At 44.5% G+C, this 27783-nt stretch overlaps 2 protein-coding genes across 2 annotated transcripts; both read left to right on the top strand.

The window, feature by feature from the left end:
• The first annotated feature begins 3656 nt into the window (after positions 1-3656).
• LOC124697514 (protein NRT1/ PTR FAMILY 8.4-like) lies at positions 3657-5311 on the top strand. Its single transcript, XM_047230096.1, has 4 exons — positions 3657-3842; positions 3983-4082; positions 4470-4687; positions 4928-5311. Exons 1-4 carry the CDS (start codon positions 3786-3788, stop codon positions 5309-5311), a joined length of 759 nt encoding a protein of 252 aa, XP_047086052.1. The 5' UTR covers positions 3657-3785.
• Positions 5312-7050: 1739 nt separating this feature from the next.
• Positions 7051-27408, top strand: LOC124697513 (protein NRT1/ PTR FAMILY 8.3-like). Its single transcript, XM_047230093.1, has 6 exons — positions 7051-7146; positions 11484-11647; positions 11769-12123; positions 20211-20221; positions 21048-21057; positions 26720-27408. Exons 1-6 carry the CDS (start codon positions 7051-7053, stop codon positions 27179-27181), a joined length of 1098 nt encoding a protein of 365 aa, XP_047086049.1. The 3' UTR covers positions 27182-27408.
• Positions 27409-27783: the final 375 nt, after the last annotated feature.

Below are 27783 nucleotides of genomic sequence, written 5' to 3'. Positions count from 1 at the left end.
GACTTTCTAATGTGGGCGTGCACTAAACCGTGCACGGGTAAAACTCTAACTTCTAATCTTAGATGCGATCTACTATGTTACAGATACACGGGCGGTTTAGCCCAACTTGGTATAAAAGGCCGATTCACGTATTCCTTCTATGTATATTCTTCAAATCCACCTTGGTCGCGGCCCACCTCTGACTTGGTCGAATTCTGGTGATAACACCATGACCCCCTTTAGAGGTGAAGGGAGCCGAAGCCCAAACATCTGAATGAACAAGATCAAAAGGACGCGCATACACAGAGTCACTATGAGGATATGGTAGCTGAATCTGCTTACCAAGCCGACAATCCATGCAATCCAAAGAGGCATTATCGGAGACATACCCTAGAACACCATGATGAACTAGAGATGATAGACGAGAACCACATAAATGGCCAAGACAATGATGCCACTGCTGAAAAGAGCTGGTGGATGCGGCAACATGGGCCGAAGAAATGGCGGTGGCGGCATCGGAAGGAAGACAAAGCCAGTCAAGCTCCCAGAGGCCATCAAGGCATCGGGGGCCAGCACCAAGCAGAGTGCCCCATGCAACGATCCTGAACAGAACATGAATCACAGTCAAGAGTGACCCTACAACGAGAATCGAGAATCCGACTACCACAGAAGAGCTGCATGGTGAGTCGAGAAATATGAGCAATAGAAGGAACATGATAAGACGAACTACTAAGAGTGCCTCGACTAGCAATTGGGAGGGCAGAACCATCGCCGGTAAGAACAGAAACATGGTAATCAATGGGGCGAACAAAGCTCGAAGCGGAAGAATCATAAGTCATATGAAAAGATGCTCCAATATCAAGAATCCAAGAGGATGTACCTAAAGTAGAAGAAGGTGGTCTCTTAGTCGAAAAAAGTCAATCGTCGAACCAGCATAACCTGTCGGTGAAGAGTCCCAAGTAGCAAGCTGGCATCGGAGTTGCTTAGTCTCGCGCTCACTGAGAGACGCAACTGAAGAGGCCGAGGCTTCAACCCATGAAGAGCGAGTGCAATCGCGTGAAAGTCACATGAAAAGTTGATGTAGAGCGGTCACGAACTCGTGTACAAGACGTGAGAGGTGTCGATGTAGAGCGGCGAGCTGACATAGACAAAGTCGACGAACAGCAGCCACAACCAAGTGAGTCGCGATAGACGTCGATGTAAAGCGGCGAGGCGACGTAGAAAAAGTTGACGGAGAGCGGCTACAACCACGTGAAGAAGCCGCGAGAGATGTCGATGTAGAGCGATGAGGCGACTTAGACAAAGTCGACGGAGAGCGGCCACAACCACGTGTAGAAGTCACGAGGGTCGACGGAGTCTGACATATACATAGTCGACGAAGAGCGAACATAGCTGTGCGAAGAAGCCACGAGAGTTGACGTAAAGCGGTCGCACAAGACACATGAGGAGCACCATGGGCAGATGATAAATCTCAGATCCTGGAAAAAAAATGCAGCAAGAGGGTTTTCTGAGATGCTCAACATCATTGACTATATGCATTAGGCTGAAAGAATTGCCCTTTTTCTTGGCAGGGGATCTACAAGGGGCATACTGGTGAGTGTGCAGTGTCATTATTGAGGCGGTGGCAGACCATGATCTTTGGATTTGGCATGGCACGAAGAAACAATGATATCAACGTGTTGCATCGCTCTTCGGTGTTTGCCAGGCTAGCTGAGGGACAAGCTCCTGCCGTGAATTTTGAGGTAAACGGCTACACATACAATAAGGGGTACTATCTAGCTAATGGTATCTATCCGACGTATGCTACATTTGTGAAGACTATTTCGTCTCCAGCAAACGAGGTGGATGCTTATTTTGCAACATGCCAGGAAGTAGCACGCAAGGATGTTGAGCATGCTTTTGGGGTGTTTCAGCAGCATTTCGCTGTTGTGAGGTACCCTGCTCTCACTTGGTCTGAGTCTCAGATGTGTGGGAGGTGATGAACGCCTGTGTGATCATGCACAACATGATCATTGAGAGCGAGTGCGACAAACATATACAGGATGATCAAACATTTGATTATCAAGGGCCACTTGCTGAGATAGAGCGTGTACCTCAAGAATTTTTCTTGTCGGTGATTATTGTCTTGCTTAGCCTATTTTTCTATGAGTGGTCCGTCAAAAACTATCATGTCCTTAGTATGTAATAATGCAAGGCACTGTTGGGTTATGCCTCGGCATCTTCTTCATGTGGATGTAAATCTGAACCTAACTAAAGTAGGTATGCGTATACACCTCTCCCAAAATTTCTACAAGATTATGAACTTTTTTATATACTGCTCGTTTATAATCTGCATTTATATAGTTGATGTATCAAGAAGCACAGTCCAGACTGCAATGTTAGGTCTGTTTAGCGATCCAGATTTTTTTCTTTTAAAATAGACCTCTACTTATTTCATATGCTAAAAGAGATCGAGACATATTTCTTAGCCCCAATTGTTGTGTAGTGTCAGACAATTTTTTTTTCCGTTGGTGGATTATTGTCTTGCTCAGCCTATTTTTCCTATAGTGATCTGTTAAAAACTGTCACGATATCAGTATGGCTCTGCATCTTATGGGGATGTAAATCGCCACCTAAACTAAAGTAGGTATACTTATGCTATCACCTCTCCCAAAATTCCTAGAAGATTATGATATTTCTATATATTTGTGTTAAGCTTCATGCAGTAGCCACTTGAACCAAAAGTCCGAACTGATGGAAAGGGCTAGGCAATCCACATATACATTTCACAACACCCCCACTCGCGTGTGACGGGAGAAGAGAAAGTCAACACGTGAAAGAAGAAGAGCACACCATGGGCATCAGCGGTGGCTAAAGAGGGGGGCAACAACAATTTTTAGGCTTAATTGCGAAAACCATGATTTGAACTCGAGACCCGGGCCACTTGAACCAAAAGTCCGAACTGATGGAAAGGGCTAGGCAATCCACATATACATTTCACAACACCCCCACTCGAGGACACCATGGGCATCAGCGGTGGCTAAAGAGGGGGGCAACAGCAATTTTTAGGCTTAATTGCGAAAACCATGTGAAAGCCATGATTTGAACTCGAGACCCGGGGCTTTGATACCATGTTAAGCTTCATGCACTAGCCACTTGAACCAAAAGTCCGAACTGATGAAAAGGGCTAGGCAATCCACATATACATTTCACAACAATTTGTTCATTCGTAGTCTGCGTTTATAAATACCTTTAAGCAGACCATGTTCATGTAGTGCATTAGACTTTAATTAGTTCTGATTTGAGTATGCATTAGAGAAAGCACTAAAAATATGCAAGTGTTATGCTTGGCTATGTCTGAGGTCACCAGCAGGCGGCGTGGCGAAGCGCGCATCTTAGTCTAGTTAACCTCTTGAGTTACGAAGAAAAATCTCTTACCTCTGCAAAGCACACTGATATTGGCAAAACTAACAACAGTTCAGGCAGAGCCAACAACCACATCAGCATCGCCGTAGGTATCAAGCTGTCACAACTCGCAACTATAGCATAGCACAATCAAAGCACTATTGTCAGATAACTCCCATTGTCATTTATTTGTCCAGCAGAGACTAGAAGGCGATGTATGAACCTCTTGCTCGTTTAGGAACGAAGCAGAAAAAAATAGGGTGCACAGTGAGACAGTTGAGTGTGGAGCCGGCCTTATGTCCTTGCTTGGACCGAGACAATTGAACCAGCAGTTTTCCCTCCTCCATCGAGGTGTATTCTTCCCGGTCTTGCTTTTCTCGGCATATCAGATAACCTCGTCTGCCTCCTCCTTCTAGCCAGCCATGGACACCACGGACAAGGGCCCTCTGCTGGAGAAGCACAGTTCCACCTCGCAGCAGGTCTGTCTTCTCTCCCTCTCTGTTATGTTTTGACTTGGTTCATAATTCGTGGTGTGTTCTTGTATGAGTTCCCAATAATTGATTCAGTTTGCAGAACTATATATCACTACAATTGCTTCTTTATTTATTGTGAAATGCAGAGTACCGCCGGATATACAGGCGATGGATCTGTTTGCATCCGTGGGATTCCTGCTTGCAGGAAAGATACAGGGAACTGGAAGGCTTGCTCCTTAACCATAGGTCAGGACTGTGAAATGCTTCTCTATAATTAGACTTCTATTGGAAGACCATGTAGGACATATAAATACTTACTTTTTTAGCGCGTTGGTAGCGTGATGCCATTCATTCTAGATCAAGATATTTATATATAGATTGTTTGATAATGGTTGTTAGATACCTGCAGAATTCTCTTTTCTTCTCCCTTTCTAAGAATGAATACTTGAGCAGTGACATTCACTGTACCCAAATGTTCATATAACATCCCGACAATATCGTGACCTCCGTTTCCAAACATTAAAAAAATCTTGATGATGCCCTATATGCCTATTGAATTTTTGCACTACAGTTTTCATTACTCCGTTCCATACTCAATGCAAGATCCAACAGAAACGAAATTTCCTTGTGCAGTTTGTTCGTTTTGCTTGTATCTGGCCTATTCCTCGATCATGAAAAACCTAGTCAGTTATCTAACAAAGGTCCTACAAGAAACAAATTTGGCCGCTGCAAAAGACCTCACAACTTGGCAAGGTACTAGCTATCTCGCACCTTTGGTTGGAGCTTTCTTAGCTGATTCATATCTGGGGAGGTACAGGACAGCTCTCATCTTCTGCACAATCTTCTTTCTTGTAAGTGCTACAAATAACTCAGACTCCCTCCATTCCTAAAAAAGCTTCGCAACTTTTTCTAGATATGGATGAATCTATAGGTAAAATATGTCTATATACCTCCATATCTAGACAAAGTTGGCAAACTTTTTTAGGAACGAAGAGAGTGCTCATTTATCATCCACATTTCTGAACTAAACATTCAGAGTTGAATTTTGACTTTCCTAACGCTTACCTTTTATTTCCATTCTGTTCATTTAGGGAATGATGATGTTGCTTCTATCCGCGGCTCTTCCGTTGATCTCTACCGGTCCTCAGGCATGGATTATTCCAACAGGTCCCGTGTCTTCCAAGAACATATTCTTCGTCGGGCTGTACATGGTTGCTCTAGGGTATGGCGCACAGAAACCTTGCGTCTTCTCCTTCGGAGCCGATCAATTTGATGACACTGATGAAGTGGAGAGAACCAAGAAGAGCTCTTTTTTCAATTGGTACTTCTTCACTGTCAATGCTGCTGCGCTGATCTCAGGGACTATTATTGTGTGGGTACAAGACCATGAAGGCTGGGTCTGGGGTTTTGCCATTTCTACAGCGTTTGTGGCTTTAGGTGCAGGTACTCTTTTCTTCGGCTCAGATACGTGTTAAATGTAGATGGGCTGCAGCCCAGTAAGGCAGCCCATATAGTCTACAATTCCTGAAATCTCAAGGCCCATCACGTTGGCAGCTTGGGACAGCCTTGGGGGACAAAGTTTAGTCCCACATTGCTAGTTGGGAGAGAGTTGGAGTGGTATATAAGGGCTGCTGTTCTAGTCATTCCAAGTGAGTGAGAATAGAAGGAGCCCTCGCGCACTCCTCCTCCTCCGCCCGTCTCGGCTCGGCACGGCACGGCACGTCACGTCACGCACGCACGTCGCGTTTCGTGACTCGAGTTCGAGTTCGAGTTCGAGACACACTCAAGGAAGCCTAAATTTTTGCTTGGTGCACCAACTGTGTTGGGTACGTGTCGACCTGCATGTGCATGCTCGCCGCGTGTCCCTGGCTTCCTACGCGTGTCAACGAGGGCGGGTCGGCGCGACTGCTCGCTGCTGTTCGTCTTCTTCATCGACGGTCCGGCTGCTTCATCGACAGATCCGACTACACCATGGGCGACATCAACAACTCCCATGGTGGTGGTGCTGCTGCTGGTGCGACCTTCCCGGTCGCGATGTACGTGCTTTTACTCTCCTACCTTGCCTTGCTACTTGTTCCATGTTCAGATCTGATGCATGTGCTTAGTCTGATGTGTATGGTTAAGTATGTTTGTGCATCTGTAATCTTGCTTTCGGTAATTAAACTCACACGGAAATTGCCTAATTTTCCAACAATCCAAAAACCTTATCTGCTTAGGCAATTTTCACCGTCTGGTTTTGCTGCTGCGCTCAAACCGAGCCCGTTTACGGGTTCTCATTTCAAGAGATGGCAGAGTAAGACCCTCTTGTGGCTCACTTCTATGGGTGTGCACCGAGTTGCGGAAGGTATTCCCAGAGGTCCGCTTACTCACGAAGAGGATAAAGCGTTCGGGGATGCCACCGTAATCTTTGTGGGTGCCGTCCTAAGTGTGCTTGGAGACAAGTTGGTTGATGCTTATACTGCACATACGAAATGGGAAGGAACTCGTGGGATGCATCTGGACGCTAAGTTTGGTGCTTTGCCGATGCCGGAGGTGAGCTGTATGCTATGGAGCAGTTCAATGACTACGAGAATGGTTGAGAACCGATACTGTAGTAGAACAGGCTCATGAGATACAGATCATGGCAAAGGAACTCGAGCTCCTCAAGTGTGTGCTACCGGACAAATTTGTCGCGGGATGCATTGTCGCTAAGCTTCCCCCTTCATGGAGGAACTTTGCCACTTCCCTGAAACATCAGAGGCATGAGTTTTCTGTTGAGAATATCATGGGCTCTCTGGATGTTGAGGAGAAGGCGAGGGCAAAAGACAAACACACTTCGGAGGAACCGAGGGACGTTCTGCTGCCAATATGGTACGGAAAAATGCCCACAAGTCCAAGGGAAAGAACAAGGGAGTCTCCCGGACTACCAACTTCAAGAAGAAGGGGAAAACGGAGAAGAAAGATCCTTGTTGGGTGTGTGGTGAGACCGGCCATCGGGCCAATCGTTGTCCACAACGCAAAGGAAAGAAATGTCGAGCTGGACAGAACTCAAATTCTGTCGGCATGGTCATTGGCAACACGAGAGGAAGGAACTACGGGGTATGGTAATATGTTACCTACATGTTCTTTCGGTGTTTCAGCCCATAGAATGGTGGGTTGATACGAGTGCTAATGTTCATGTGTGTGCTGACATCTCCATGTTACCTCTTATCAGGCCCGAGGTTCCTCAGTAATGATGGGGAATGGGTTACATGATACTGTTCTTGGTGTTGGCATGGTAGATCTGAAGTTTACTTCGGGCAAGATCGTGCAATTGAAGAACGTGTTGCATGTCCGTTCTATCAAGAAGAATTTTGTTAGTGGCTCCCGTCTTATGAAAGATGGGTTCAAGTTGGTGTTTGAGTCCAATAAAGTTGTACTTGTCTAAGTATGGAACTTTTGTTGGAAAGGGATATGAATGTGAGGGAATGTTGCGTTTCTCTCTAGAAGACTTCTGTGATAATGTTGTGAACCATGTAAGCACTAGTGTTAATGAAACTAATGTTTGGCATTCACGACTTTGTCATGTTAATTTCGGTTGTATGACGCGGCTTGCTGATATGAGTTTAATTCCGAAATTCACCTTTGTCAAAGGCTCTAAGTGCCATGCTTGTGTGCAAGCAAAGCAGCCTCGCAAGCCTCACAAGCCTGCGAAGGAAAGAAACTTGGCACCACTAGAGCTCGTGCATTCAGATCTATGTGAGATGAATGGTGAGTTGACAAGAGGTGGAAAGAAATTTTTCATGACGTTGATTGATGATTCCACTAGGTACTGTTATGTGTATCTCCTCAAAACTAAAGATGAGGCTCTTGATTTCTTTAAAATCTATAAGGTCTGAAGTTGAGAACCAACTTGAAAGAAAGATAAAAAGGGTTCGGTCCGATCGTGGTGGAGAGTACTTTTCTAATGAGTTCAATTTATTCTGTGCGGAACATGGTATAATTCATGAGAGGACGCCTCCCAATTCCCCACAATCCAATGGGATTGCGGAAAGGAAAAACCGTACTCTAACAGATTTGGTTAACGCCATGTTAGACGTGTCGGGTTTATCCAAGGAATGGTGGGGGGAGGCTATATTGACTTCGTGTCATGTCCTAAACCGTGTTCCAACTAAGAATAAAGAGATTACCCCTTATGAGGAATGGGAAAAGAAAAGACCAACACTCTCCTACCTACGAACTTGGGGTTGTTTGGCGAAAGTGAATTTGCCAATCACCAAGAAGCGAAAGCTTGGACCAAAAACCGTGGATTGTGTCTTTCTTGGCTATGCTGCCCATAGCATTGCTTATAGATTTCTTGTGGTGAAATCTAGAGTGGACGACATGAATGTTGGCACCATCTTTGAATCAAGAGATGCTACATTCTTTGAGGACATATTTCCTATGAGAGATATGCATGGCATGTCTAGTTGGGAATCTGATCCAATACACGAAACTCCTATGGAGTCTGATGACGAATCTGATGATGAGAGTTCAGATTCTAATGAAGATGACAATGAAGCTCCCACAAGGAGTAAGAGACAAAGGACTGCAAAGTCTTTCGGTAATGATTTCATTGTGTATCTTGTGGATGATACTCCCACTACCATTTCGAAGCTCTTGCATCTCCCGATGCGGACTCATCGGAAGGAAGCGGTTCAAAGCGAGATGGATTCCATCTTGGCTAATGGAACATGGGAGTTATACGAGCGTCCTTATGGGTGCAAACCTGTAGGATGTAAATGGGTATTTAAGAAGAAGCTTCGAGCTGATGGTACTATTGAGAAGTACAAGGCTCGGCTTGTAGCCAAAGGCTATACCCAAAAGGAAGGCGAAGATTTCTTCGATACCTACTCACATGTGGCGAGATTGACCACAATTCGAGTACTACTGTCATTGGCTGCCTCACACGGTCTTCTCGTTCATCAAATGGACGTTAAGACGGCTTTCCTAAATGGAGAGTTGGACGAGGAAATTTAGATGGAACAGCCTGATGGTTTCGTACTTGCAAGGTCAAGAAAGAAAGGTGTGTAAATTAAAGAAATCTTTGTATGGTCTCAAACAAGCACCCAAACAATGGCATGAGAAGTTCGAAAGAACTTTGACATCTGTGGGCTTTGTTGTTAATGAAGCCGACAAATGTGTGTACTACCGCCATGGTGGGGGTGAGGGAGTTGTCCTATGCTTGTATGTGGATGACATACTAATTTTTGGGACAAGTCTCAAAGTGATTGAGGAGGTAAAAACCTTCTTATCTCCAGTGTTTCGAGATGAAAGATCTTGGAGAAGCTGATGTTATATTGAACATCAAGTTATTGAGAGATGGGAATAATGGGATTACTCTTGTGCAATCTCATTATGTTGAGAAGGTGTTGAGCAGATTTGGCTATGCTGATTGCAAATCTTCTCTCACACCTTATGATCCTAGTGTCTTGCTTCGAAAGAATGAAAAGGCAACTAAAGATCAATTAAGATACTCTCAAATCATTTGCTCACTCATGTATTTAGCTTGCGCTACGAGGCCTGATATCTCGTTTGCTGTATGCAAACTTAGCCGGTTTGTGGCCAACCCGGGAGATGATCATTGGCATGCTCTTGAGAGAGTGATGCGCTATCTAAAGGGAACCATGAGTTATGGAATTCATTATACCGGGTATCCAAGAGGACTTGAAGGGTATAGTGATTCCAATTGGATTTCTGATGCTAAAATGAAAGCCACAAGTGGATATGTTTTCACTCTTGGTGGTGGCGCTCGTTTCCTGGAAGTCTTGCAAGCGAGACCATCTTAACGAGGTCAACTATGGAAGCGGAACTCACGAGCATTAGATACAGCCTACCGTCGAGCGGAATGGCTTCGTGAGCTCTTGATGGACTTGCCTATGGTTGAAAAACCAATACCGGCTATCCTCATGAACTGTGATAATCAAACTGTGATTGTCAAAGTAAAAAGTTCTAAGGATAATATGAAAAGTTCCAAACATATCAAGAGGAGATTGAAGTCTGTCAGAAAACTGAAGAACTCCGGAGTGATAGCATTGGATTATGTCCAAAGTGCTAAAAATCTGCGGATCCTTTCACAAAAGGACTATCAAGAAACATGATAGACCTTGCATCGAGGGAGATGGGTTTGAGACCCACTTGAGTTGCCGAGGGGTAACCCAACCTATGTGATCGGAAATTCCGTGAAGTAGGACCTGGGAAAACAAACCGGAGCAAGCCGAGTTGAGAGAAAATTTAATACTCCCACTCCGCTGCGGATGCAATTCTCTCATAGCTACTCGTAAGGCAGGTTGACAATGTCTTAATGTGTTCCGAGCGGCTCTTGATGAGCGAAGACGCCGTCCTACGAGGCGATCTTTTGAAGAACACACCTATATGAGTGACACTACTGGTCATAGTGTGGGAGATTTGGGTGAATCTCTAGTAAGCTCATGAAGGGCCGAGGAGTATGACTTATAAGCTCCACCCGAGGGCAAGGCTAAGGTAGCCTAGTACCGTGCCGGCATTGAGCGAAACTTGCTGCACAAAGACCGACAATTCAAGGCATAGTCCATTGTTCGAGTTGTAGTCAAGCGTAGCACCTTGCCTAAGTGGAAGTTCAACTTAACAGTCTCCACCGAAGTGCAGGTATATTAAACAGTAAATGGAACTAATGTGTCATCTGATGTGCATATGAGATATGGTGGAGGATTGTTAAATGTAGATGGGCTGCAGCCCGAGTAAGGCAGCCCATATAGTCTACAATTCCTGAAATCTCAAGGCCCATCACGTTGGCAGCTTGGGACAGCCTTGGGGGACAAAGTTTAGTCCCACATTGCTAGTTGGGAGAGAGTTGGAGTGGTATATAAGGGCTGCTGTTCTAGTCATTCCAAGTGAGTGAGAATAGAAGGAGCCCTCGCGCACTCCTCCTCCTCCGCCCGCCCGTCTCGGCTCGGCACGGCACGGCACGTCACGTCACGTCACGCACGCACGTCGTGTTTCGTGACTCGAGTTCGAGTTCGAGACACACTCAAGGAAGCCTAAATTTTTGCTTGGTGCACCAACTGTGTTGGGTACGTGTCGACCTGCATGTGCATGCTCGCCGCGTGTCCCTGGCTTCCTACGCGTGTCAACGCGGGCGGGTCGGCTTCCTCCCAGGCTATACAAGGAGACCGATCAGATCTGGAAACAGTGATCTTAGATCTCTCTCGCGCGAAGTTCCTTTTTGCTGTGCTACTCTCTAGTCTTCCCCATCCCGGCGACTGCGTGCACAGCCATCCGGGAGACCAGGCCTCCGAAACCCCGTCCGTTGAGATCCTGCACCGGGAGACGGGCGATAAGGTTTTTGGGGAGCGTCTCGGCGCGACTGCTCGCTGCTGTTCGTCTTCTTCATCGACGGTTCGGCTGCTTCATCGACAGATCCGACTACACCATGGGCGACATCAACAACTCCCATGGTGGTGGTGCTGCTGCTGGTGCGACCTTCCCGGTCGCGATGTACGTGCTTTTACTCTCCTACCTTGCACTGCTACTTGTTCCATGTTCAGATCTGATGCATGTGCTTAGTCTGATGTGTATGGTTAAGTATGTTTGTGCATCTGTAATCTTGCTTTCGGTAATTAAACTCACACGGAAATTGCCTAATTTTCCAACAATACGTATAGATTCCAGAAACCTGGAGGGAGCCCTCTTGCAAGAGTATGTCAAGTTCTTGTCGCGGCTACTCGCAACTTCAATAAAGATTTGCCATGCGATTCCACAGCTCTTTATGAGTTCCTGGGTCAAGGTTCAGCAATCCAAGGCAGCCGAAAATTGGAGCATACAGACGGGCTTAAGTAATAATACTCTATGCTGCGAACTCAACTCTTAATTTTATTACCTACATATAAATCCATTTCTGTTGCATTTCCAGTTAAATATTATCCAAGGTCGTAATCTGTTTTATTTCACTCTCAGCTTCTTTGATAGAGCTGCAATTGTGACACCATCTGGCTGTGAATCTCCTCGCCAACTTAGTAGTTGGGAGATCTGCACTGTAACTCAGGTGGAGGAGTTAAAGATTCTGATCAGGATGTTGCCAATCTGGTCTACGGTCATACTATATTCTGCAGTTCAAGAACACATGTTTTCGACGTTTATAGAGCAAGGCATGGTAATGGAGAAACACGTCGGCTCTTTTGAAATACCTGCTGCGTCCTTCCAGTCCGTACAAGTCATCACTGTCCTTCTACTTATTCCATTCTATGGACGAGTCCTCGTCGCGGTATTCAGAAACTTCACTGGCAGGACGAACGACATTTTTTTTGACACGGTACAGTAGGGCAAAAACCCTACTGCTTGTCGATTTTTATATTATAATGGGTGAATAAATGTACAGGCGGTGGGGGATCACAATTCTACCAATTTACAAAGTATCAATCCAGGAAGTCATGCCTTCCTTCAAACTGGGTCTAGCCCTAAGAAGATTAGAGGTAAAGATGGTTTTAAAGAAAGATGAACATGATAAAAGAGATGGGGCAATGTCTCTGAAGATTAGGCCATTTCTCTGATCCCATATAGCCCAACATCCCGATATGATTATTTCCATGATGAAACTCATTTTGTACCTCTGGCATGCGTCAGAAATCATATGAATGAGATGAAAGTCAGTATTCCATTCAATACCAATAGCCCACCAAAAACTTTGACTGAAAGAGCATTCAAAGAAAAGATGCATCAGGGTTTCCTCTGGACAGGTATCGCACAAAACACAGTCTTTAATTTGCACAAAGAAATTCTTTCTGCACATGAGATCCTTAGTATTCAGTCTGTTGTTCATGAGCAACCATGCAAAAAATTTCTGCCTCGGAATATTGCATGTATTCCATATATCAAGAATTGGTTTAGGCACTTCATAATTACCAATAAGAGCTCGATAAACTTTCTTTGTAGAGAAAGAAGCCTCATTTCCTCTAAGACACCAAATATCATCACGATCTGAGGTATTAATTCCATTTAAATCCAACTGCAAACTCCTGAATTCTTGATGAGCTTCAATAGACAGTGGCAAATGAAAGAGATCATATAAGTCCTCTAATCCAGTAGCCTTATGCAGATTTATACTGTCATTCTTAGCAAAAGAGAGAAGACGTGGATATTGGGTTTCCTTCTTACTGTTATTATCCCATTGGTCAAACCACAAAGATATTGAGTTTCCTTTATGAACAGAACATGTAGTCAAAATTCTGAAATCATCCACCAAGGATAGACAATCTTTCCACCAGAATGAGCCTTTCCTACTGCATAAGTGGGGGGTATTATTGATGTTGTGATAATAAGCTTGCCAAATAAGATTTACCCATGGAATGTCTTGGTGATTATAAAACTTATACAGATTCTTCATGAGTAGGGCCTTGTTTTGGGTTCTTAAGTTAAGAACACCCAGACCACCTTGATCCTTTGGCTTACATACCATGTCCCAGCTTGCCAGGCATTTTCCATGTTTGAAATCATCCTTATTTGCCCATAAGAATTGTCTTCCGCTCTTCTCAAAATGGACAAAAATAGTCACTGGGATCTTGATTGTACACATAGCATACAAGGGAATAGCATTCAAAGTGGTGTTGAGTAATGTCAGTCTTCCAGTATATGAGAGCAAGGAAGAGATACCTGACAACCTTTTATCCAATCTTGAAACCAAGGGCATTAGATCATCAACAGAAGGCTTAGTAGTGCCTAGGGGAAGGCCTAAATAGGTAAAAGGAAGGCCTTCCACTCTACAGCCAAAAGATGAGGCTAAATTCTGTGCTTCCTCTTGTGAAATATTGATAGGCACCAGAGAAGTTTTGTGAAAATTAACTTTCAGTCCTGTAGCTTCACTAAATAAAATGAGAATATCCTTCAGTTTTGCCAATTGATTAGCACATGCTGGCATAATGAGAAGCGTATCATCAGCGTACTGAATAATAGGAAATTTCTGCCCAAAGTCATTATCAATAGGTAGGGTAATCTCTCCCCTTTGCCAAGCATCATTGATGACATATTGCAATATTTCTGCTATGGAAACAAAAAGGAGCGGTGAAAGTGGGTCACCCTGTCTGACACCACGTTTGCATTTGATTTTTTTCCCTGGGACGCCATTGAGCAGATGATAAGGGGTGGCCCGATCTTCTCAGTAAGCAACGGTGGTGATGATGATCACGGGATGATGACAGCGGAGAAACACGACGATGTAGTGGATGATAACTTGTATGACGCAACGAGATCTCTCGATTGGTCCCTGTCGCCAATGCAACAGCTCTCAACCCTGCAAGATATTCGCAACTCCACACACTTGCGCACGTAGCCGCCGACCACGGAGCGGTAAGTTGCAACCGTCTAATTCCCAATGGAACAGAAGATCACACAAGACTTAAACAGGATCTACACAATATCCAAGCAATATGGTGTAGGGAATTCAATAGTTTTGCAGAGCAAACAACTAAGAACTAGGGTTTATCTTAAACGTGGTCTAAAGCAGCTAGGGGGCGTCCCGGGCACTTATATAGGTGTCCGGGACGAGTTCTGGTCGAAAAGATACAAAAATAACCGACCCAGAATAGATCTGGTCGAGACAGACTCGGACTGGTCCGGTCTGGGATCCGGTCGACCGGGCTGTGGACCGGATGGTCCGGTCTGTGGTCCGGTTAACCGGGCTGTGGACCGGCCGGTCCGGTTGGTGGTCTGGTCAACCGGTCGGAAACCGGGAAACTGCGAAGTTTCCGGTTTCGCCCCGGTACGATAAATTTCCTCCGGTTGGCGGCCGGTTGTCGACCGGTCGACCGGGCCAGGGACCGGGCGGTCCGGTCTGACCGGGTTCTGGACCGGCCTGGACTTCTTCTTCTCCTCTCGCGCATTCCTCCCGCTCCTCCCTCGCGCGTCCATGAGATATCTTCATGTCCAGCTTCACGGCCCTCTTGACGTCCGTCTTCATGTCCAGCTGCTCCTCTCCTCGTGCGATGCTTGTCTCCTCTTGATACCTGATGATACATAAGTAATAGGACTTAGGCAGTATAAAGTTCTCATCAATCAAAGTATCGTTTAGGAACAAGTTCACTCGTTGTTTAAGTAGCTTCGCACGAGCTCTTGTAATTGGTCCAATCCGAACTTCATTGGACTTGAGCTTCACAGCAGGTTCATCTTCATTTGTTAATGACGGAGGTAGTAGTGAGGTAGGGATGTCCTCATCATCTCCCCCCTTCAAAAGGCGTCGACCCCGACGCTCCAAGGTCTTCTCCGTCATATGGTGTCAAATCAGCAACATTGAAAGAATTATTGACACCAAACTCATCAACTGGAAGATCTATCGAGTATGCATTATCATTGATCTTGGCAAGCACTTTGTAAGGACCAGCACCACGAGGCTTCAACTTAGACTTCCGCAGCTTTGGGAACCTATCCTTGCGAAAATGTACCCAGACCATATCACCAGGCTTGAACAACATCTCTTTGCGCTTCTTGTTCATCCTTGCAGCATTGCTCTTGCCTTTCTTCTCGATCAACTCTTTAGTCTTTACATGGATCTTACGCACAAAATCTGCCCTCTTGGATGCCTCCATATTAACTCTCTCATGTATGGGCAAAGGCAACAAGTCAAGTGGAGTAATGGGTTTGAAACCATACACCACCTCAAAAGGACACAGCTCCGTGGTAGAATGTACCGCCCTGTTGTAAGCAAACTCCACATGCGGCAAACACTCTTCCCACTCCTTCAGGTTCTTCTTGATCATGGATCTCAACAGTTGTGACAAGGTTCGATTCACCACTTCAGTTTGACCATCAGTTTGGGGATGACAAGTAGTACTGGACAGTAGCTTTGTCCCCAGCTTTCCCCAAAGTGTCTTCCAGAAGTAGCTCATGAACTTCACATCACGATCAGAAACAATAGTCTTCGGGACTCCATGTAGTCGAACAATCTCCATGAAAAACAGGTTAGCAATATGCGACGCATCGTCGCTTTTGTGGCGAGCAATAAAGTGTGACATCTTAGAAAATCTGTCCACTACCACAAATATAGAATCATGGCCTCTCTTAGTACGCGGCAAACCCAACACAAAATCCATACTAATATCTTCCCAAGGTGTAGTAGGTGCCGGTAACGGAGTATACAAACCGTGAGGCTTCAGCTTGGACTTGGACTTGTTGCAAGTAATGCACCTCTTCACATACCTGTCCACGTCCCGCCTCATCTTTGGCCAATAAAAATGATCAGCGAGCATGAGTAGCGTCTTCTCACGCCCAAAGTGACCCATCAAACCTCCGAGCATGTGATTCCCGCAATAAGAGCAAACGCACAGACGATTCTGGAACACATAGTTTGTTAGCTCTAAACAAGAACCCATCATGTATGTGATATTTTTCCCATGCTTTACCAAGAGCACATAAGCGATATGGTTCAGCAAAATCATGATCAGTAGCATATAAATCACATAGTATCTCTAAACCAGGAATTTTAACATCAAGTTGAGTTAATAGCATATTCTTCCTAGATAGAGCATCAGCAACAATGTTATCTTTTCCCTTCTTATGTTTAATGATGTATGGAAAAGACTCAATGAACTCAACCCACTTAGCTAGACGCTTATGCAAAGTAGATTGGGCTTTTAGGTATTTTAAAGCTTCATGATCAGAATGTATGATAAATTCTTTTGGCCATAGATAATGTTGCCAAACCTCAAGAACTCTAATTAAAGCATACAATTCTTTATCATATATAGGATAGTTCAACTTAGCACCAGATAATTTCTCAGAAAAATATGCAATTGGGCGACCCTCTTGCATCAACACACCACCAATTCCAATACCACTAGCATCACATTCAATCTCAAATTGCTTATTGAAATCAGGAAGTGCAAGCAACGGTGCGGAAGTTAACAATCGTTTCAGTTCATCAAAAGCATGATCTTGGGCAACGCCCCACTCAAAGACAACACCCTTTTTAGTCAATTCATTCAAAGGTGCAGCAATAGTAGAAAAATTGGGCACAAAACGGCGATAAAACCCAGCTAGACCATGAAAACTTCTAACTTGACTCACATTCATGGGAGTAGGCCAATTTTGAATAGCTTCAATTTTAGACACATCTACTTCTACTCCATGCTTAGAGACAACATAACCCGAAATATGACCTTATCTTTGCAAAATGTGCACTTCTCAAGATTACCATAGAGTTGATTATCACGCAACACTTGCAAAACATGTCGAATATGGATAGTATGATCAGATTCATTGCGGCTGTAGATTAATATGTCATCAAAGTATACAACCACAAATTTGCCAATAAATTCACGCAAAACATGGTTCATTAGTCTCATGAAAGTGCTAGGTGCATTAGTTAACCCAAAAGGCATTACTAACCACTCATATAAACCAAATTTTGTTTTAAAGGCGGTTTTCCACTCATCCCCTTCTTTCATCCTAATTTGATGATAACCACTACGCAAATCAATTTTAGAGAACACGACAAGCACCACTCAATTCATCTAGCATATCCTCTAAACGGCGAATAGGATGACGATATCGAATAGTAATGTTGTTTATAGCTCTACAATCTACGCACATACGCCAAGTACCATCTTTCTTAGGAACTAGAATAACAGGAACAGCACAAGGACTAAGGCTTATGCGGATATAACCTTTGTCGAGTAGCGCTTGTACTTGCTTCCGTATCTCCTTCGTCTCTTCGGGATTAGTGCGATATGGCGCCCTATTGGGCAGCGATGCTCCGGGAATCAAGTCAATTTGATGCTCAATACCTCGCAATGGTGGTAGTCCTGCGGGTACCTCCTCCGGAAACACGTCGCCGAATTCCTGCAAAACACTAGAAACACCAAGAGGAAGAGGGGTCATGTCGTTAGAAACCAAAACCGTACCCCTGTACAAAAGCACAAGAGGCATGGCCGTAGGATCCTCACTAAATTCTCTCATGTCTTCTTTGGTGGCTAATGAAACTAAGGAATTCACTCTCTCACTTTTCGTTATATCACTCACGACATTACAATTCTCTCGCCTATCTAGAGGTGCATCCTCCAAATTTACTTCAATCTTCTGACGAGACTCATTGACAATCTGTTGTGGTGACATAGGCCGTAAGTTAATTTTCTTGCCCTTGTACTCCAAGTGATATGTATTGGCTCGGCCATTGTGTTGCACAGAACGGTCATAGAGCCAAGGCCGACCCAATAAGAGGTGACAAACCGTCATAGGAACCACATCAAAATCAATGCAATCCTTATACGGTCCAATCTCAAACTCAACACGCACCATATGGTTGACCTTCATCTCACCATTGTCGCTCAACCACTGAATATAATATGGATGCGGGTGCGGTAGGTACTTCAACTTCAGCTTGGTACATAACTCCTTGCTTGCTAAATTGCGGCAACTCCCGCCATCAATAATGACCTTGCAAGCCTTGTCAGGACCAACCAAAGCTTTGGTTTGGAACAAATTGCAACGCTGAGTAGATGCACTAGGCAACACATTAAGAGCACGTCTGCGACACAACAATGGTACGAGCATCGAAGGATATGCATCTTCGCCATCGGTGTCATAGTCATCATTGTCCGGAGCATTTGGATCAACATCATCTCCGAGTCTCATACTCATTGTCCTCATTGATAAACATGACTTTGCGGTTAGGACAATCTCTCTTGAAGTGACCCTTGCCACCACATGTATGGCAAAGCATATCGCGGTTGCGCGTTGTAGACACACCAGAACCACTCGTACTTGCCGCAGATTCGGACTTCTTTGCATTAGATACATTGGAGACCGGTTTGCTAGGCGGAGTAGAGTAAGGAACGGAGCGCGTCGACGGTGCCGGCGCCGTAGAGGGCGCGCGGGGTGTAAAACGCCCAGCTCCCGTAGCACGTCCTTTAACCTTTGCTTCTTCAGCCAACGCGTGATTCAGCTTCTCGTGCATGATGTAACAATTGATTCATATCGGTGTAGGTGTAATGACGAACAATGCCTTTAACATCATACTTCAATCCATTGAGAAAACGCTGCATTGTCATCTCGAGAGACTCACGGACACGACCACGCTGCATAAGCATCTCCATCTCCATGTAGTACTCATCAACAGTCTTCACACCTTGTCTCAATAGTGTTAGCTTATCAAATATATTCCGCATGTAATTTGTAGGCACAAAACGAGAAGTCATAACTTCCTTCATAGCACGCCATGTACGGATAGGTTGTGCACCATCTTCGTCGCGGTTACGAACCAAAGAATCCCACCAACGCAATGCATAACCATCAAATTCAGAAGAAGCAAGCTTGATCTTCTTATCTTCGCAGTAGTTGGGATGTAAGCTCCATAACTTCTCAATCTTGAGCTCCCAAGTGAGATATTCTTCAACATCAGCTCCCCTTCAAACTTGGGTATGGAAAACTTGGGCTTACCCAATCCATCTTCTTCATCTTGCCCACGACCATTACGGCCAAGTGGAGCCCGACCACGCGGACGATAATCACGAGGCGCACCACGAGCATTGTGTGCGTCATCTTCAAGCTCAGGATCTTCATCATCGTCTTGTTGTTGTTGTGTAGTCAAATTCTCAATAGCGAGGCGCATATCGGCAAGATTGCGCTGTATATCGGTCATTTGATCAGCCAATCCAGTGACGGTGATATTAGTAGCATCCGGCGTACTGTTTGATCTCGTCAACTGTATCCTTAAGCTCATCATCCTTAGTGCGGAATTCACGTCGCATCTCGTTACGAAGAGCTTCATATTCCCTCCATGTGACGATATCTTCCGAATTCTTGTTTTCCTGGTTAACAATCTTATTATCACTAGCAGACATGATTAGTAGGTTAGTGCACTAAATCCAAAATATATTGTGGTACTCTCACAACTCACTCAAAACTGATAAGAAAAGGAAATCTTACCGTTCCAAAGTAAATTAGTGTTGCTTACCACTTGTAGGAACAACTAGTGCACGGATGTAGCGAAGCGAATATCAAGGGTATAAGAACAATCACACGACAAAGCAGGATATATGTGGGGCTGTAGGTAGGCTACCTATTTGCACCAATAACAAGCTCTAGCGCTGACCGTAGACAACCAAAGAAACTCACACAAGGCGATATAAAGGGGCAATGCAACTATATGGAAGAAAAGGTTGCAATGCACTAGAGAGACGCTAGCAAAGCTCAACGAGACAGGCACAAGATTGCTCAACTATGGGTGCAGTAAAGTAAACTTAGGCCTTCACTTGATTCAACTAGCACAACACTTTTCTTTTTGTATTTTTCTTTTTGTATAACACACGCAGCTATGTAGCTCTTTTTGCTTTTTTTTAATTTTTTTTTTGACTCAACTCCTTGATAACACGGCCAACAGAAATTGCAAAGCACCAAAACCCTAGCGAGCAGCCTGTCGAGCGGTAAAACTAGTCTCTTCTGGGGAAGTTCCTAGTCACTTTATATCGATAGGCTGTGTCTATGGTTGGGAACAAGCACACTGTACGCTATGTGGAATCGGAGTAACAAAAATGACACACTATGATAAAACTAATGATAGAGAAAACACAAACCCTAACAATTCTACTAGAAGAAAGATAAAGATACGCAAAAACAACTACGAAAAGCAACTAAAACTCGAAATTAGTGCAATCTAAGGCTATGGCAAACCCTAACCCTAACTTTTTATGGCTTTTTTCTGGATAGGAAAACACTCACAACTCAACTATGGGGTGGATTGTGGATGGCTTACCGAGGAAAACTGGAAATCTGATACCAAGATGATAAGGGGTGGCCCGATCTTCTCAGTAAGCAACGGTGGTGATGATGATCACAGGATGATGACAGCGGAGAAACACGACGATGTAGTGGATGATAACTTGTATGACGCAACGAGATCTCTCGATTGGTCCCTGTCGCCAATGCAACAGCTCTCAACCCGGCAAGATATTCGCAACTCCACACACTTGCGCACGTAGCCGCCGACCACGGAGCGGTAAGTTGCAACCGTCTAATTCCCAATGGAACAGAAGATCACACAAGACTTAAACAGGATCTACACAATATCCAAGCAATATGGTGTAGGGAATTCAATAGTTTTGCAGAGCAAACAACTAAGAACTAGGGTTTATCTTAAACGTGGTCTAAAGCAGCTAGGGGGCGTCCCGGGCACTTATATAGGTGTCCGGGACGAGTTCTGGTCGAAAAGATACAAAAATAACCGACCCGGAATAGATGCGGTCGAGACAGACTCGGACTGGTCCGGTCTGGGATCCGGTCGACCGGGCTGTGGACCGGACGGTCCGGTCTGTGGTCCGGTCAACCGGGCTGTGGACCGGCCGGTCCGGTTGGTGGTCCGGTCAACCGGTCGGAAACCGGGAAACTGCGAAGTTTCCGGTTTCGCCCCGGTACGATAAATTTCCTCCGGTTGGCGGCCGGTTGTCGACCGGTCGACCGGGCCAGGGACCGGGCTGTCCGGTCTGGGGGCCGGTCTGACCGGGTTCTGGACCGGCCTGGACTTCTTCTTCTCCTCTCGCGCATTCCTCCCGCTCCTCCCTCGCGCGTCCATGAGATATCTTCATGTCCAGCTTCACGGCCCTCTTGACGTCCGTCTTCATGTCCAGCTGCTCCTCTCCTCGTGCGATGCTTGTCTCCTCTTGATACCCGATGATACATAAGTAATAGGACTTAGGCAGTATAAAGTTCTCATCAATCAAAGTATCGTTTAGGAACAAGTTCACCTCGTTGTTTAAGTAGCTTCGCACGAGCTCTTGTAATAGGTCCAATCCGAACTTCATTGGACTTGAGCTTCACAGCAGGTTCATCTTCATTTGTTAATGACGGAGGTAGTAGTGAGGTAGGGATGTCCTCATCAGCAGAACTGAAGTGGAGGCCGAGTAAAGAATTTGTTTGATCCAGGAGAGAAATTTAGGTCCAAAACCAAGAGCAGAACACATTGCAATAATAGCACTATATTCAACTTTATCAAAGGCTTTTTCGAAGTCTATTTTCAGAATGATGATTGGTTTCTTTGAAAGATGGCATATGTGAAGATATTCATAGGTCCAGGCCAAGCAATCATGAATAGACTTGCCTTTTATGAAGCCATATTGGTTCTGATGTAGCATAGGAATGATTTCTTTCTGCAATCTGTTGGCCAGGAGCTTGGTAAGAAATTTGATAGGTAGACTGACCAAAGATATCGGCCGGAAGTCATTCATATTCTCAGGGTCATTCACCTTAGGGATTAGAGTGATATATGCCGAATTGATACTGTCCAGATTGATAATTCCATGATAAAAATCATTCACCAGTTTAAATAAATCCTGCTTAATAGTGTCCCAACATTTTTTCATAAAGAAACCATTGAAACCGTCCGGGCCTGGTGCTCTATCAGTTGGCATCTCTTTAATTACAGCCAGAATCTCCTCATTGGTGAATGGACTGTCAAGATGATCAAGATTATGCCTGTGCACCAGTTCATTGAGATTGTACGGCATGATTACTTCATTAGAAATCCCTAGTCTGTCCTTATATGAATTCCATATAATAGCCGCTTTCTGATCATGATTGGTGACAAGAGAATTGTCCTCAGTTTTCAGAGAGGTAATATAGTTTTTCCGATAACTTTGGGTAGCTATAGCATGGAAAAATTTAGAGTTCTTATCACCCAGGTTTATCCATCTGATTTTCGCTCTGTTCTTCCAATATATTCTCTTAGCTTCCAGTAGTTTTGCAGTATGCACTTTGAGAATAGATCTGAAATTATATTCCATAGTAGTGAGACTTCTCTGATTTTCAATACCATCAATCATAGCAAGAGTGTAATTGCATTTGCATATGGTATTATTGAGTTGAGAAATATTTCTACTCCATTTCTTCAGAGCCGATCGGAGACATTTGAATTTCGAATTAAGAGATAAGGCAGCGTCACTCTTGTATGGTGCATTGTTCCAAGCTGAAGACATTATATCCATAAAACCATCAAAATCATACCAGTAGTTCTCAAATCTGAAAATTTGGGATTTTGGAATGTGTGATCCAATTTGAATATGAATAGGGATGTGATCCGATCCAATGTGTGCCAAAGGGAATGCCATGGTATTGGGGAATTCCAAAGTCCAATCAGGTGAGGTGAAAATCCAATCCAATTTTTCTAACAGAGGTTGAGATTGCATATTACTCAAAGTATAAGCACGTCCTTTAATAGGTATGTCTTCCAAGTCATGTGCAAGAATGGCACTATTGAATGCCAACATATTATTTGAGTTCCCACCAGGTCTGCTTCTATCTTGTGGATCACGAATGAGATTAAAATCCCCTAGGATCATCCAGAATTTTATAGCCGAAGAATCAAAATTGTTGAGCCAATCAATAAATTCTTGTCTGCGATCTTCATGAGCTGGCCCATAGATATTAGTCACAGTCCATATAGTGTTGGAGATGTTGCATTTAAATTCAATAGTGAGCTGAAAGCTTGATTGACTTATGATGGTGCCAGTAAACAGACTGCCATTCCAGATGGTGATAATACCCCCCGAGTTGCCAATAGAGGGTACATATGCGAAAGAATTGAATTTTCTATGGCAGAAATTCTTAATATAAGCCAGATCAAAATGTTCTCTTTTGGTTTCTTGGAAGCACATAATAGCACAATTACTTTCCTCAGATCTTTGCCTTATGTCATCCCATCTATCTTGCGAATTAATACCCCTCAAATTCCAATCCAATAAATTCCAGTTTCTATTCATTGGGATACTTTGCTATAATGAATGTTATGATATGATCAAAGTAATTGATCATACGAGAGAATGATAGACAGGGTATTTGAGACATAAGCATGTAAGCAGTAGGAATATATGGCATGAAGAATAGAGGAATAGATCTCATAAGAAACATACCACATGCCAATATATAATCGATAAAACCAGAGTTTGTAAGGAGGAGTAGACAGGTATTTTGGGTACTCCAAGATTGAGTAAGTACATGCCCATAATACCAAAACCTGATTATTACAAACGACTTGGAAAAAAGACAAAGATGGAGGATGATGATCGGTGGATAAAAAACAAATAAAAGGTGGCCATGAAGCGGGCCAGGCTGAAAGGATGGATGGTTGTACTCCATCAGCCACTGGTGGAATTGAGCCTTTCCTTAGTCACCTCACTAGGAGGTACCTTGCACTGGTTGATAGCAATAGCTTGAATGGTTTCGATCGGAAGTTCAGGCGGTGGAGGAGTTGATTCATCTATGATAATAGCTTGATGAGTCGAAGAGGAGGAGGGTCGCTGCTGCTGCTTGTTTTTTCCTTTGACTTTTTTGCTCGTCGCATCATTCTGTTTGGCATTAGTAATCTTCCCTGAATTGCCCAATTCTGCCTTTTCCTTTGCTTCCTTGGTTTTGTAGCTAGCTTTCTTAATCGCAATACGCGTGCTGCGACGAACTTCAGTCACATCTTTTGGTTCAGCAGCTTTCCTTTTAGCAGAGATGTGATCACCTTGAACCACTGAAACTGGTGATTGATTCAGGTCCAAATTGTCCATAGCTTCATCAGATGCATCATGATCATCATAATAGTCATGAACAGGGGATAGGTAGGCCTGGTTATCCACTTGCAGATCATGCAAAGGTGGCTCATCAATAATCTCAGTAATCTGAACCGTGGAGTTTGTAGCAGGAGCAGGTTCAGAGACATAGATAGTGAGCAAACACTTACGGGCAGCTGAGGCAATATCAATCACATCCAAAGTGGAGACACGGACGGCAGAGACACGACTGGTGTTGATATTATTGATCACAGTCGGTGCGTGTTGGAGCATATCAACCATCAGTTTGTTCATAGCTGAATAACTGTCAACCGCTTCAATCATAGGATTAAGGGTGTTCGTGGCCAGTGAAGCTGCAAAAGCTTGTGCAGAGGAAGTCTGACCGTGCACAGGAAGAGTCGGCGTATGAACCATGGGTTCAGTATCCGCAGCAGGAGCAGCATGGGGCACATGATGAGCGTCATTACCATTAAAATCCATATGATCCTGATGATCAGCAGGGTCCTCTTCAAGATCTTCATCATCCCATATACCCCCGAAAGGGATGTTGGGTAGGGGATGAGGGTTAGCTCCATCATCAATAGGATCTTCATCTGGTCCAAGACCACCAATCAGTCTAGCATCCAGGATATAAATGACTGAAGTCCATGATTGCCCGTGTCCTGCATCATTAGTATTTTCCACAAGAACATGGCTGATAGGTATATCCAGGAGGTTGGTAACCCTAATCTTCACAATGATGCGTGCTTTGTTTGAATTATCACGGTGCCAGACTAAGAAACGTCCAAAGGAGCTAACAGATTCACGAATTTTTTCAACCATCCACGCTTCAAGAGGGAAGTTCATCATCATAATCCATACATCGTGAGAAAATGTGCAATCTCTGTAGTTCAGCCCTCTATTATGTGGGATAAGATGGAGCACGGAATCTCCAATGAAGAAAGGACTACGGCTGACCGCTAGTTCCATGGACAGAGAGTTGGGGAACTGGAGGAGTGCAGTGCCCATACCAGATCGTGAGGTAGATCGGATCGTAAAACCCTGATCATGCAAAAACTCCACAATGATGTCCACAGCTCCTTGGAATTGCTCAGGTTCAACAGGAGGTTCAATGGCAGCGATAGCCCAGTCGTCACAGATCAGCAGTTGACCTCCACCGAAGATATGGTGGCTACGACGGAGGCGGTGGATGCATGGCGGGATGATGTTGGTGCCAAGGGGGAGGTGAGGGTAGGGGTCGCAGGGGTAGGTAGCCATCTCGTCGACGATGGGTGAAGGGTTGCAGAGGCAAGGGTTTGCAGAGATGGGATCGGGGTTTATGGGCTGAGGGTCTCTGGAAACAGTATGCGCGAAATTTGAGGCATGTGTAGAGGCAGGTTTAGGTTTGATACGATAGATTGGTTGTTGAAACCTCCGGTTGAGACAATGTTTTTTGATATGCCCATAATGGTAGCAAGATCGACATCTTATCTCAGAAATACAATCAACCGAGGTATGCCCCATCGCAAGGCAGCGTGAGCAGCTAGGGAGCGGAATAGGTGGAAACATATTTGGGTTTTGTTTGGTAGGGTTCGTAATGGGTGGGTTTTGGCATGGTGTTGACGGCGAAGGGCTGACATGGGATGGGTCTTGGTTGGGTTGAGTGGGCTGAGGCGGTGACGGTGTAGGGCTGACATGGGTCATGGATCGGGCCGGAGAATTTGAAAAAACGGGTGAGCGGGATGATGATGGGGGATGCGAAAAAAGTGGATCAGGCGAAACATCTGGTGAACGGGAAACAGGGATGAATTGACGATGAACAAAGATCGGCACAGCGTTGGCTCCAGTAAGAAAACGATGCTTTTTTGGAATGTAAATCCATTCAGCGTTTGATTCATGGATCCAACGCCGGTGTTCAAATCTTCAATTGGGTCCTCCCGAGCTCCAGAGATGGAAGAAACAAGAAAAGTGTTGACAAGAGTAAGATCTGAGATTCTTAATCATGAAACCAACATCCTTAGAGCAAACGGTGAATCTGAAAACTCGATCTCGAAGAGATAGAACACGAAGGTAATGATCAATGCCGCCAGTACATGCTTCCAGAGCAATAGCAACTTGGGATTCTTCAAGGCGGAACACAGATCGACCAAAGGAGACAACAAGGTGGAAACCATGATCGGGGGAAAGGGAGTGGATAGGGGAAGAGAGATTAGATCGAACCTGGCCAGCCAGATGGATGCCCGGAGAAAAGTCCAGGTGGGCTTGGAAATCCATGGCCGTCGGGCGCCTAGAATCGCCATGGAGTCGCCAGGGAAGACGCCGGGAGGGAGAGGGGAGTCGCCATCCGTTTTAAGAATTTGTAGTTTAATATACCTCTTGATTTTCCTTCTTGGGAAGGGCTTATTTTTGTCAATGCTATCAATGATGTCAGCAGCAGTGGTGGAGAGCAACCGGTTGCGGATCGCACAGGATAAAGGCTTGGTGCACCGTCAGGTAGCCGTTCCGATGAGCATTCTGTGGCAGGGACCACAGTACATGATGCTAGGAGCCGGCGAGGTGTTCACCAACATTGGCTTAAGCGAGTTCTTCTATAGTGAATCACCAGACTCCATGAGAAGCCTGCGCATGGCTTTCTATTTTGCCAACATCGCGACTGGAAATTACCTTAATTCGTTCATCCTGTCTCTTGTGCCGGTGTTCACAGCCAGAGGAGACATTCCAGGGTGGATACCTGGTAACCTGAATGAAGGGCATTTGGATAGGTTCTACTTGATGATGGCTGGGTTGAGTTTCTTGAATTTGTTGGCATTTATCTTCTGTGCTACTAGGTACACAAATGTGAAAAGGCTTCATATATAGTCCTGGTGTGAAAAGGTTATGATTTGGTACAACATAAAATCAAGTTCACGGGTAAGCTCTGTTGGAGCAGCAAGCAGACAACGCTAATGCAGTCTCAGGAAATCGCGGGGGAAGACCCATTTACACAGTTGAGAATTTGAGATTTTCTCCAATCATGAACATCTAGCAAAATATACTACCATGTTCAGATCTGAATGTGGTATCCAAGATAAAGTAACTTAGTACCAGATGCAGTCCACATACATCAGGAAACTGCAAATGTATTTGTTTTGACAGTGGTAGAAACCAATGTCTAAAATCCGGTAGGATGTTTGTAATTTATTCTTGAAAACTATTGCCCTGGATGCCTGTGTGATGGAAGGCTTTGAAACTGTAAGCTAGTGATTGTGTGGTTTGAAAAGCTATTTTTGTAATGCAACGCTACAGTACTTGATAGCTTTTTTTTGTAATGCTTATTGTTAATAGCAAACTCTTGTTCCCAACAGCAAATAGAACCACAGCCCCTTACAATTCTTAGAACACTAAAACTATTTTTCATTACATGAGTATAGAACGATTTTATCAGCAAACCAACAAAAACATGTCCCACCTGTATCGTAACA

This window comes from Lolium rigidum, chromosome 3, assembly GCF_022539505.1.
Source record: "Lolium rigidum isolate FL_2022 chromosome 3, APGP_CSIRO_Lrig_0.1, whole genome shotgun sequence".
Lineage (NCBI taxonomy): Eukaryota > Viridiplantae > Streptophyta > Magnoliopsida > Poales > Poaceae > Lolium > Lolium rigidum.
Note: the sequence above shows the minus strand (reverse complement) of the source record. Positions and strands in the feature narration are given on the sequence as shown.